This window comes from Blennius ocellaris (assembly GCF_963422515.1).
Source record: "Blennius ocellaris genome assembly, chromosome: 14".
Lineage (NCBI taxonomy): Eukaryota > Metazoa > Chordata > Actinopteri > Blenniiformes > Blenniidae > Blennius > Blennius ocellaris.
The window spans coordinates 21,689,817-21,703,827 of NC_137663.1; the positions used below are offsets into that span (position 1 = coordinate 21,689,817).

General features: G+C 39.5%; 1 protein-coding gene across 1 annotated transcript; it reads right to left on the reverse strand.

Moving 5' to 3' along the window:
* Window positions 1-366: 366 nt before the first annotated feature.
* On the reverse strand, window positions 367-3,735 carry cldn7b (claudin 7b). The gene is made up of 4 exons (XM_080508629.1): window positions 3,309-3,735; window positions 1,551-1,715; window positions 1,363-1,447; window positions 367-1,278 (listed from the first exon to the last, which is right to left on the reverse strand). The coding sequence occupies exons 1-4, from the start codon at window positions 3,529-3,531 to the stop codon at window positions 1,122-1,124; spliced, it is 630 nt and encodes a 209-aa protein (XP_080364755.1). The 5' UTR covers window positions 3,532-3,735; the 3' UTR covers window positions 367-1,121.
* Between the last annotated feature and the right edge of the window lie 10,276 nt (window positions 3,736-14,011).

Sequence of the window (14,011 nt, forward strand, 5' to 3'; positions counted from 1 at the left end):
GTTTGATAGATGAGAGATTTAATCAGGTGATGTTGCAATCATATTTTGCAAATATGTCAAATCTATCCAGATTATTTCTGTCCAGTTGTATCCATTACAACCATCTTACATACTTCCATTATGGTAAATGAGCACAAAGATGGTTACACTGTACAAAGAGAATACATCCATCTGTATGAAACATTGCTTTTCTATTTACATAAAAAAACATGAATTTACCAACTTTAGTCATGCATTTGAATATTTTACAGAAATATACATACTGGATATTGTCTCTTGACTTGCATCTTAAATTCAGATTTTAAAGTGTTCAAAAACTAAAATGTTTAACCAATATGTGAAAGAAAACCCACATACCAGAGCTGATGAATTTACTAATTTTTTTTATTTTTTCATATGTACAACACAAAAACAGGAAATCACAATTTTAAAAAGTTAAAAAAAAAAAAAACACAAAACTGGGCAGTTCACAAGTGCAACAGTTACTGGGACCAACAACAACAAAAAAAAAAGAGCACGAGTGAAGCCCATCAAAAACAAACAGGTCACTTCAGTTATATCCTCAGTGGAAATATTGGCAAAATTGAGTCCAAAGAATCGGCAGCTTTTTGCAAATATAATTAAAATTTCACACTGATCGAACAGTAATTCTGAGCTTTGATGAGTTTTTTTTAATTATTAAAAAAAGGCACAAATGTGAGTGATGGAGCAAACTGCTCATTCTGTATCAAACTGGACTGATTGGAATATTAATCAAGGTATTGAAACAATGCATCTGAGCACACTGGGCCACGCAGCACGTGAAAGACTTCATCCAGAACCTCGGGTGTCTCGCGCTAATTGACCTCGGTGCTTTCCTGGTGTCGAATAAATGAAGAGTATAAAATTACCAAGTAAGCACGGGCTATGGTACCAGGCAGGGCGACCAACAAATCGCTTACAAGTAAACAAGTTGGCATTTAAAACTTCAATGAATTTGTTAAAATAATATTACAGTAACAGAGGGCGGCCTCATAGAAACTAAAATATAAAACGCAACAACACAAAAATGGACAAGTTCTCATTGCCTCCTGGGACACATCTTTAACATGAATATCAGTGTTCCTTCAGTTCAGTCCAGTTTAAACGTATTCCTTGCTGCTGCTGGGGGGTCGGTTGGAGATGGGATACTTTGGTGTGGATTTGCCTCGCGGGCAGGACGCCGCCAGCATGGCGCCTCCCACTACCGTCAAGAACCCTCCGGCCCAGGCGATGAAGATGGCAGAACCGAACTCGTACCTTAAGAAACACAAGCATAGGGTCAGCCAAATGTCAAAACCAAAAAAATTAATGAATATATAAAGACTGAGTTTATATACTTACTTGGTATTGACCGGAGTGAATGGATTGTAGAAGGCTTGAATGATGTCATGGGCATACCAAGAACAAGCGATGATGGCACACAAAGCTGGGAGGAGAGGAAGAGAGGAGAGAGTCGGTGAAATTGCCCCAAAAGAAAACAGATGCAAACGTCAAAATAACCCAAAACACGAGTCTGGATGTCTTCCTACCTCCAATCAAGATGATGATGCCTCCAATCATGGCAATGCGGGACTTGCGCGTTTTGTCGTCTCCCCCGCAGTTGGTGCACTTCATTCCCATGCAGGCGGCGCCCAGGCCAACCACCGTGACGATGATGCTCACAATCATGAGAGCGCGAGTTGCCTGGAGGGCGCCTGGGAGAGAAAAAGACAACAGTTGAGTGACAACTCAGCACTTGGACGATCATGGGGCGTAATGAGGAAAGAAAGAAAGAAAGAAAAAAACATTCTAAATTGTGTGAAGTAACAATACTCTCAACATAGAAGTTATTTTAGAAGAATTAATTTTGTATGTGGAACTGGCCACAGAGGGAACAAACGGTTCATGCAAGAACAGAGCGGCCTGTGTCTGGCTGCTGCTTGCTATAACAACGCGCCACACACACACACACACACACAAACTGGCTTCAACCGGAAGAGAAGGAGGGTGTGTGTGTGTGTGTGTGGTTTTTGCATGTGTGCACATCTGAAAACAGGTCTGACCAGGTCTCAGGTTGCTTTATGAGGAAGACACTCCCAATCTCAGGTGCTTAACAGTGCCGCTTTTCAGCAGGTGTACCTCTCATAGTTGCAATCTATTGCTCAGAAAAGAAAAAAAAACAGTCTCGGTTTGAATTTAAAATCTTAAATTGTAGCCAGTTGCCGATATCCACTGTTAAAGCACCAGGCTTTAGATTTGGGGAATGTATTCCAGAAAAAAAAAAGTGCTCTTATTTATTACTCTGCTTGATATCTGACCACCAGGTTAAATCAGTGTTTAATAAAGTTGGGCCTGTGTCCAGGTGTGAGGAGGTGATAAGGCTCACTCTGTTACACCATATACTATCCCACATTGTGATAAGCTAAACAGCAACTAATAAAGCCGCTTAAAAAAACAAAACTGCTTAATTGGGAGAAAGGCAGCTTTGTGACCTTCTAGCCAAGTAAGCTACATTAGCCAGTAAGAGCCAATTCCTGGGAAAACAAACCACAGAAATCCTTTGTTAATAATCAGGCAGTTTGAGCCTGAAGGCACGACAATCAATCAGTGAGCAATGAACCAACAACCACATTGTACGAGACTCTGATTGTCAATTCATTACTACTAAACACAATTTCACAAGATTCGACTTCTGCAAACCCAACACCCATGTGCTTATTTTTCAGATTGTGACCCACTTTGATCGCCCCTGAGAAACATGTTGACTATACACGGCTTCATAGAGGTGTTGTTTAACCTGTAACTACTTCTGCTGCGCAAAGCAAGAAGTGCACTGTGGATATTTCCACACTTGGGGGAGGGGGGCTGAAGGAAACAATGACTTTTTGATAATCATTGTCTAAGTGTAGAAGGAACCCAGCACATTCCTGGCTTGTAGCTTGTCTAAAAAAAAAAAAAAAAAGGTTGAAAAGTGTTTTTCAAGCCGCATGGGATCTGAAAATGTGAATTCCCGAGGCTCAAAAGTCAATAAGTGACAGAGAGAGGAATAAAAGGAGGTTATAAAGTGAGAAAACCGGTCAGACCAGGTTAGATCAGTAACAGGTCAGCCGTTGGGGAATACAACCTGTTAATATGGAGCGTGTCATTTTAAGTTCAAATCTATTCAATTTAAAAGCAAATACTTTAGGGTTTTTTTTGGCTTATTGCGAAAATAATGAAAAAAGAGCAGTATTTTAAAGCTTCTCGAGCCAGATACATTTTAATTGATCTGCATGTGTTTGAAATGGACGCAAGCAGGTGTGGCTTACTGTTGAGCTGCAGGATGGAGTCGTACACCTTGCACTGGATCTGGCCTGTGCTCTGGAAGGCGCACGACATCCACAGACCCTCGTACATGGCGATGGCTGTGATGATGTTGTCCCCGACGTAGGCCGACATCTTCCACTGAGGCAAAATCGTTCCAATAATCAGTCCGATCACGCCAAGGAGAGCCAGGGCGAATCCCAAAATCTGAAGACCCGAGTTGGCCATTTTTCTTTTTTAATTATTTTTTTTTTTCTGATGTGAATGGCTCAAATCCCCGTTTCTTCACCTGCGGTGTTTATAAAGTTCGGAAAATCTGAAAGTTAGTTCCTTTTTTTTGTATTCCGTCGCTTCTTGGAAAAAACAAGTTAGAAAACGGTGATAGTTGATAAATGTTCCGTCTCTCTTCGGTTCGTCGCACCTGTTGCTCCGCCGCACCTTGAATGGGGAGTGCGCAGCGGGAGCGAGCTTTTTTAGGCGGTTTCAGGCGCAGGTAGGCGGGGACGCGCACGCAGTTTCGAGTCATCACCTGGTTGTTGTGAGCAGGACGTGAAGTTTCGTGACGTCAGAACTTCCTGCGACGACCACCGCGTGCCTCACGTTTTTTTCATTTAAATAGGTAAAGAAATGAAACTTTTTACTCCCTTAAAGTGCGCAGTGTGCTGTGTTTATCATTTAAATGTATGTCTACAAACGTTCTTATAATTAACTTATAACATCTAAATTGACTGTTAAAGGCAGGGATGTCAAACATTTTGATGATCACATTGTGATTCTGCCATGAAAGATCGGCCACTGCTTTGCAAAGCCATACTGCCATAGAGACATTTTCATCGTATATATATTCTGCCACAACAAAGAAAAACTTGAAATATAAAGTTTTAAGGTTATTATGGCACCATATGACCCGCTCAGGATGAAATTGTTCAGTATATGTGGCCCCTGAACTAAATTGTACTTGACACCCCTGGTTTTAGTGTATTCAACCGATTGAATCATCAAGTGTGCGTGCTTATAGTTTGCGGTTTGTTGTAATCCTGCATGTCTAACCACACACGGATGCATTATCTGACTAAACTACAGTATTTAGCAATTATGAGCTAATGTGTTGCAATTTTAAACGTATTTTGACACCCTATATAAGGAACCAGGAAGTTCCGTATAAGTCCCCCGCTGTCTACTATAATTATATATTGTTTCCTCCAGCTTTAGTTAAACTTTTAGTTTTTTTAAATACAATGCACTCGACCTTCTTATTTTCCAATGTTAATATCAATTTTAAATATGATTTGTCCCCATGATCCGCATTTTACCCTTCAACATCTTGTTCTTCAGTCAATTCAGTAAGCAGTTGAATAGAATCATCAACAATTGTCAATTATTATATGATCAGAGAACAAGGACAGAGGCTCAGTCTATTGTGGAGGGTCTGAAAAGTATTCAAATGAAAATTATACTGAAACGGAAGTGACCTATTTTATTAAAGTTGAAAACAACTGATAGATTTAAGTTATTCTTTACGTTTTGCATTTTGCACTTATCTGAACAACTGAACAACTCCCTGTGCTTCACCTGTCACTGGTCAGCAGAGAAGTTGAAGTGAGTGTCACTGAGAAGAGCATATTGAAACAAACAGCACGAGGAGAGCCGCACAGACTGAGGATCAGTTAGGGGTGAGTTAGACAATCCTTGATATTATACGGATTTAAGTCTTAAAAATGTCATAGCCACTTCCCATTTTGTACATTGTTTACTTTCTCGAAGCGTGACTTCCTCCATTGCAGTATAGATGTCACCATCTGTCTCAGTGTCTAGTCCTTTGTTTATATCCCGGGTGTCAAACATAAAGCCCGTGGGGACCAAAACCGGCCCACTCGAGGCCCCAATCCAGCCTGAAAAGCCACCAAGCAAATTGTAAAAACCTCAAAGAAAACTGATTCTTTAGCAAATTTCTTAAGAGTAGAAGACACAACACAACACTCCGACCTGAGATGAGATATTTACGTGAAAGCTCGCTACCTCGTTGCTCAAGGTCATGTTGTCAGAGTGAATTTGTAAAAACATGCATAATGCAACAATTACAGGAAAAGTTCTTTTTTTTTTTTTTTTTTTTTTTTTTTTACGTTTCACTGTGTTTTGAACCAGAACGTATCATCAAATTTTACTTCATGTAATCACATGTAGAGACTGCAGTAGTAACTGTATGGTCATCTAGTATATTCTGTGCCACAACATAGAAAAAAATGTCAAATTAAAGTTTATTATGGCACTTTTGTATTGCCCAGCCCACTCAAGACGAAATTAGACTGTACGTGACACCTGAACTAAAATATGTTTGACACGCCTAGTTTATATGGTCTTTACTTATACAGGCATTGTCACTGTCTAAAAAAAAAAAAAAATGGGTATCATAAACCCTCCTTTGGTTTAACCTATTCTTCTTTATAATAAAGTATTTATAAAATTCATCTTCCCCACACAATGATTAATACTACATCACCAATAAACTGGATACAAATACATCAAAGAGTGCTTATACTTAACAGGGCTGCCTTTTCTCAAGAATAAAACTCACATCATTAACTCTTAATGCCACATACCAGGTAGTCTTATTTGTGTGATTCTAATGAGTTTCTCCATTAAAAGACATTGTTGTTAATAGGTAATGGGATCCTTGGATAAAAATAGACAATAATAGGTGCATTGCTGAGAAACTCACTTTAAAAACAGCACTTTGTGTCTTCATATAAAGCTTTCAAGCAGTTGTGGTTTTCATTGTTACCTATTTTTAGCTCAATTCACCCTCTGCTTTTTGCTGTTGTAAAATGATTTTTTTGGGTGAAATTTACACGGCAGAAGGCTTATAACCTCCACCACTGCCAGACAACACTCCCCTACACCCTTTATCAGAATATGCTGTCCTTCGCCTGACACACTAAGGAGTAATTCAAGAGGCTCAGACTGAGTGTTTCTGGCCTCGGGGGAGTGTTGTTTACTGAAGACACTTTTAGCTTTGGCCAAATGTGATTCAGTTGAACAACCGCACGAGAACTGAACTGGAAATCCCGAGGATGTTGATGCCATGTTTATTTATTTATTTATTTATTTATTTATTTTTTATTCAGATGGAGATAAAGTCTTCCACTTCATGCCAGATTAGCTTTGAAATTGGATTGTCAGATTAGATTTTATGTAAAATGTGTACGACAAAAAAGAATAAAATCTGAGTGAACAGAGCCTGTTGTCAGACGGTTTCTCTTTTGATTTCCTTCCATGTTTGCATTGCAGTATTACTGTTTGGCTACACTTCAGAAGTTACAGTTATTTTACCAGTCAAACAAGTTTTTTTTGCACTCTTGCTCGTATCGAACCATTTTTTGAAAAAAAGAAGCCACAGCACACATCACGATAAACAGGCAGGTTTATGCAGAAGTAACTTCAACAAGCACAAACTTGTAAAGTTGTCATTCCAACCTTGACATCATGAAAACTTCACATGTGAAATGAGTTTCAGAGATACTACAATAATTGTGAAGTTCCGGCTGATACTACAGTGACTTCATGAGTCATATTATAAGACAAAGACAACGAGGAGTAGATGTTTTTGACCTGCTAGTTTCTTGAGTCAGATGAGTCATCTCCAGTGAAACGAATGACAGCGAGTAGAATAATTTCAGTTTGTTTATCCACCCTCACTGGGCGTGGCCCTTATGTTTCGACAACCTAGGATTTGTTTCCCCCTTTTTTTTTCCATCCTGGAGTTTATTTACATGACTTAAATACATTACTCCATTCAGTTCAGTGGAGTTAAATGGGGTCAGTTCCATCCTGGATTAATGAATTATAGATTTGTTTTATGGTTGGTCCAGGTTTGTGTGTGTGCAGCATAACTTTATCAAATCTTTTGAAACAAAATAACCTATAACATGCTTTAAAGTCCTATTGGTTGTATTTAATCTTAGGTTTCCGTTGCATTTATACCTATTTTTCCCACCTTTCTGTATTTTTTTTTCTTGTTTTCGAAGCCTCATGCTTTGACCCTCGTTGTGTTGATCTAAACATTAGGACTCAAGCATCATCGCTGTGTATACATGATGTCCCATCGTTCCAGAGAGGTATAGAGACACAATGTAGCAGGAGGCAAAAGCAAGGAAGCATAGCTTCTAAGTACAATGCTGCCTCCTACTGGACACTGTCAGTACAGAGCAAAACAGCCATTTTAGCTCTGACTCACATACCTTGTGGCAACTCCAGCACAGTTTACACTAAATCAGCCATAACATTATGATTGTCTGCGGAAGATTGTGGTTTTGACCGGTTTAAAGGTCTAATACTGTGAAGTTATGGACTCTCCCAGACGATCAGAGGATCTGCTGTCGTGTTAGCGGCATATTATTTAAGTTCTGGAAGTTGCAAAGGTGGTCTTCTTGGATTGTATCTGTTCCTGACAGGCATGAGAGAATGCAACCTTTTTTCCATACTCAGTTGTACAATTGTGATGCTCAGGTGCTCATTGTTGGTCCTTTTGGCGGTGGATGGGGATCAGCGTGACACTTTGACTGGTCGTATGCAAGAAACTGCTCTGCAGTGTGTTCACTGACCCCTTTCCATCTGAACTAGCATCGCCGTCGACAGTACTGCATTTGTTGGCTCTGACACCGTCTTCATTCCCCACATGATTCAGTCAGCCTGAGCCACCCATGACCCTGTCTCTGGTTTACTGCCTTTCATTTCCCCTGAATACTTTTGATGGATACTGACCACCCCACAGGAGCTACGCTCTGAACCAGCCATCTATCCTGAACAATCAAGCGTGTCAAATTAGCTGAAAATCCTTTCGCCTGTCCATTTTTCCTGCTTTTAAAACACCCAACTGTTAAGATATAATGTTCACTTTCAGTCTCATATATCCCAACGACTAGTATTTGCCATAATGAAGAGATAGTCAGTGTGATTCATTTATCAGTCGTCATCATGTGATGGATGACCTGTGCAAAATATGTTCATTTGGATGGAAAAATAACAGTAAAGGACATTTTTAAAGCAAAATTTCACAAAACCTAATCTACTCCATTTTATTTAAAGCACAAGTTGTCACTTTATGCACAAATCCAAGAGAAAATGGAGCTTGTTTTGTCAATGCAACTGTTTTTTTTTTGTTCTAATTTAACCATCATTATCTGCATTTGATCAGTTGTTATCACATTTGCTAATGTGATGATACTGTGAAAAGAAAGAGCCTTCCTCTAGTCTGCAGTTATTTCACACATCAGTCAAAGTGTTATACGAATCAGCTGTCATGTACGAAAAACACTGTGACACAGTCAACTTGAATCATACAGTCACACTTACTATCTCTAATGTTCATATTGACATATAACAGAAATTCTTTACTTGATAATAGTCATGTTACAGGTATTTTTTTTAAGCTGTCTCTATCACCACAGACACAAATAGTGGATGTGAAAAGCTGTAATTATTGTAACATTGTCCACATTCAGTTTTAGTGACCCAAAAAACAAATCATAAGTCTGTGTTAAATATTAATTCACAATTATTGGTAATATTTTCCAGTGCGTTATGGATTATAATGTGTCAGAAATGTGTCCAAATTGGTACTGCCTGCAGCAGCTGGAGCACAGGCATTGTGTTTGACCGGATCCAGTAAATCCATTAACAAGTTGTAAATGGTTTTCACCTTCGCCATCACTCATTCCTGTAGTTTCGTTAACGACTTGTGAAACACCAAATGTTTGTGATGTCTGGCATCTGTTTTTCTTTCACATCTTTGCTTTGTCGTCAGCGCCGTTTCAAAAAGGATTTTCTTGTCGGCCTCATCACCGCGTAATCTTGGCGACATTTTTAATCGTCTCCAGCTTGCTTTCCAACCATTTGATGCTCTGTTGTTGTGATTAATATCATTGAAAGACCAGCTGAATTGTGTTTGGTCTGAACAAGGTAGGCGCTCAGAAAAACATAATTAAGTGCACCGCGAGGTTGCGAATTTCCCACGTTTGCTCAAATTTAGCATGTAGATTCCTATAATGGGACGATGCTCATGCAGAGGGTAATTGGTTCCTCCAGCTATCGTGAGAACTATATTTGGTTTAATGCCTTAATCCTTATTTGCTGCATTAAGAAATATAAAGCCCCATTCAGTCTGAGTGCAGACTGCTCCACTCTGTGTGGGTTTACTGAGAATAATCTTATATAAATGCACGAGTCATGCTTCCATGAGATTTGAGATGCCCCAGTAAAGTACAAGGAGGATCAAGAAGAGGGAAAAGGGCTGTCTGACCCTGACTGAGGTCACATCTCCAAGGGAGGGGGGCTTGTTGTGAAAGCCCAGAGCACCCCGTAATCTGCACCATCAGATGCCGCTCAACTTCAGCTTGTTGTGGAGTATGACTTGTTGCTTGATTATCTCAGTCCGTGAGACATCCATTTACCACAGTTATCACCGAGAGATTGTGATGTCTAATTGACTGCAGGGTTGGAAGCAAGAGACGTAATTGCAGCTATTCATCCATCTGATGCTTTTTGGTTCAATAATCTCGGTTCTATGAAAAGACACACGACTCGTCAGTGGAAGACGCAGGCGTCAGTTTGCTAATCCACAGGCGGATGTTTGTGTAAGTCTGCAGATTTATATGAAAATTTGTTGTGCAACATCTACAGTCATGTGCTGCACGTGTTGCTGTGAAATGTAAACACAGTTTGAGTTCTTGTTTTTTAGTCTTTCATGCTAAAAGTTGCGTTATCTCACTTATAGCCCCTATGCTTTAAAAAAAATTTTTTTTTTAAATATTAAAGTTTTTCTCTCATGTTTGAATGCTGGGTATAAGGCCAATAGGACTGAAGGATCTATTACAGTTCTAAACAATCTCCTCCTCCTCAAAAAAAAACAAAAACGCTTTGTAACACTAAACTTTGAAAACTTAGAAAGTCAACTTAAGCTCATTTTGAGCTGCAGATACACCCACTTTCCTAACAAGACACCCACTTCACTACGAAGCTGTGCCCCCTCAATCATATTGTGTTTGATAGATATGTTAAAAGCATGCATTTGAAAAAGGTGACTGCAAGTACAAATAATAGAGGAGTACGAAAATGCAAATGAACCCAGGAGTGCCTTGAGGGACATCTAACACTGCACTTTAGAAGGACTTGAAGATGAAAGAGAGGGAGGAGAAAATAAAACATCAAAGACCGCTGCTTACAATCATACAAATATATGTTATTTTATTGAATAATATTCCATAATAAGATGTCTCCTTTCAATTCATGTAGGAGCTATTGTAGAAATGTACACAGGTTTGATGGCAAACATGGAGAGAGGGTGAATCGAGGGCTTGTGTCTGTAGATACTGAAAGGGAGTCGTCCCTCAAGAGCCAAAGAACACAGATTTATGCATGCTTTGCAAAATAACAAAAAAACAAACAAACAAACAAACAAACGAAACCCAACAGAAATACCCATATCACTTATTGGTGCAGAACAGAGATTGCCTTCGTAGCCTGTAAATCGTAATTGCAGCTAATGTGGTGGTTGAACTTGTTTCCTCTCCTTGAGTGCCGGCTTGTAGTTCTCGTTGCATATTGCTGGTCTTCATTTCTCCCATGCCGCCTCCTGGAGTGTTCAGAAAATCCAGTATGTTCCTGCTGCGTCTTTTGGCTCATAGTGTAAGGAGTCCCAACGTGTGTCTAAAATCCCTGGTGACACTCGGGAGGTGCCTGAGGAGTCAGGCCTACTCTCTGTGGCGAATCAATGCCGAGGCCTAGTTTTTACTTATGGCTATTTTTTTTTGTGTTCTTCTTCTTCTTTTTTTTTTTTATATTTATTTGTCAGTTTTTTTTTGGAAGACGAGATGATTAGTTCAAGAGACGTCAAGAGTCTGTGAAGTAGGAGGAGGAAGTAGTGGTTGGGATGCTTTATGGAAGACTTGCCTATAGCCGTGAGACCACCAAGGTCACTGCTGGGTACGACGGGGTGCGCATTGGCTTCGTTATCCTGCTGCTCTGCTTCGACACGTTGCAAAATTCACAAACACACAACTCAGTCGCACAGTGGGAATCGGCAAGGGTGAATCTCACTTAGGGGTCATGTCGGTGTGGATACAAGAAAAAGACAAACAAAAATCATAGGAGCAAATACTGCCTCCTTTAAAGGGTTTAGAAAGGAAACATGACAAATAACAAATGAAAGGCTTCAAAAGCACATCAACTCTGATTATCGAAGTACATTTCTTTGTATAAAAAAACCCCCAAAACAAACCCAAACCTGACATAGTACATCATAGCACATAATTGTAACATATATGTAGACTGACAGCATTCTGTACATGTATGCCAGCCAGACAGCTTTTGCAGCCTGGAGCAGCACACGTCGACATTTTCACCAAAATCAATCACATTTGTAGCATTTCTCGAAAATAAAAAAGGAAGGAAAAGAAAAAAATCAGAGCAGTGGAGGAATGTCGGGCAACAGCAGCACAAATATTTAACAGGTTCAACATAAATGACATTAATGGCTTCTGCACTGTGCACTTTAGAAGAATGCTGGCTTAATTAGAAATATTCAAAAACAGCGTTGAAGCCAGAGCTCGTCATTCGAAGTGTCTCGCTTTGAATATTTTAAAAATATTGAGGAACAGCGAGCGTGGCACACGTCCATTTCGTGTTGTTATTTAAGAACTGATTTAGAATGAATCTTTGATGGATTTTTAGTTATTCATTTGCCACAAGCAGAGGAATTACTGCCACAGTTTTAGCCCCACTTATTATTATAATTTTTCTTTTTTTTTTTTGCAATAAAACAAGCTTTTTTTTTCTCAAGAGAAAAAGGATTTATAGAAGAGCGATTCATAATGCCATGCAAAGTTGTTTTTTTTTTTTTTCATTCAGTTTTCAGTTTTATTTTTACTCCACAGAATACAGTCATGCAGCATTGGGAATTATTTCTGAGCTGTAATAAAGGATCTTTTTGCCTTTTGCACATCAGTATAACAAGCGATCGCACCCCCATTTGGAAGGCCCATCATTGTCACAATAGAGCAAGAGGTAAACACCCCAAATTAATGAGAAATTGACAAAAATCCCATGTAAAGCAGTGCAATGTTTTGGAAATTGTCAGTGGGAATTTGAACAAATTTTGCCTTAACACCCCCCCCAAAAAAAAAAAGAGTGATGTTTTTGTGCCCCTCATTAACAGCACTCTCTTGAATGACCAGCTCCATCCATTAGAGGGTGCTAGTCATACACATATTTTCCCAATAATTGGAAACTGCATGGTGCACATCTGACTTTTTTGAACACAGAGCATGTTTGTGTGGGAGTTTTTTGCAATGATGCACTAATGCAGACTGCAAACAGTCTTTCGTACCACTGGACTGTTTCCACACAAGGATGAGCCGCTGCTGTTCAATCACAAGTGAGTGTAGCTTTTTCTCTCTTTGGCTAATTCACAAAAAACAAAAAACAAAAAAAAAAAAAGACAAGGGTTCATGGGTTTTTTCATCTGAAACAAGAACAGCACAGACCAATGTGATTAAAATGCCTTGTTGTTAGGTAGTACCTGGGTTTGTTCCACATATTTCCCTGGATGTTTCACAGTGCTATAACATTTTTAATTTTCAAGCATTTGTGATGAATCAGCTGTTGTGTAATAGCTCTTATTGCCTGGTGATGGAGTTAGGTGTTGACCTTGAGTGTGTGGGACCTGGGTTCACGTCCTGGTAGTGTCAGGAACGGGAACAACTAAGTCTACAGTGAAAGTTGCAATAACTCGCTGCCGTGACCCTGTGAAACTGAGCTGGGGCGACTATCGTCAAGTCCACAAATTATGTTAAAATACAACTTTTCCCTGTTTGTCGTCATCATTAAAGAGCCATTCAACACAAATATTTTAAGAAATGTCCAGTGTTTGTAAGGTGCAACGTGCTTCCAGTTTTCTATCACTTTAATCATTAAAGGTACTATTTATAACAGTTACATTATTAGTATTGTCAAATATTCAGTGTTAATGGTCAGACTCTACAGCTCTGCAGCGATTTGGCAGTGCTGTTCATTAGTAGTTGCAGAGAGTTTGTCGTGTTTACTGCCGTCACCTGTGGCGTCTTCTCTTGTCGTATTGGAAAATGGTATGTGACTCGTGACACCATCTTGTGGTGGAAAGTAGTGTTGCGAGTCACTAAACGCATCTAACCTGAAGACAGTATATATTATACCTTTAAATAAATAGTTGGATGTCATACATCTGTCATTTTTTTTTAAAAATGCGGATGCATGTCTTAAGGGACACTCTGTTTCTTGATGCTCTGGTTGGAAAGAAGAGAAAACTGTTCTTTACTTTGTGGAATCCCAGGGGAAATGAGAAGTACTCCTCCGTTTGGTGCCATCCAAGTGGCTTCTTTGTGGAGTTTACACTTGAAGAACAAACGGCAGCCCTCTGAGTTCATTATGAACAAATGGATTTCGCTGTCTTTGGCAGACCTTGGGGAAATTTTTTTTTTGTACCCATGGCAGGGCGGCTGCTCCCTTGTTTGTGTTTTATTGTGTCTATTGATCATTGTTTCAATCTCATGCCCTTTCTTTTTCCCCCTCGCCTCTCCGTCTTGTCTTGCTTTACTCTTAGCCATAGATGCACACGCACACGCACACACACACACACACACACACACACACACTGGCCTTATGAAGACACTGTAAG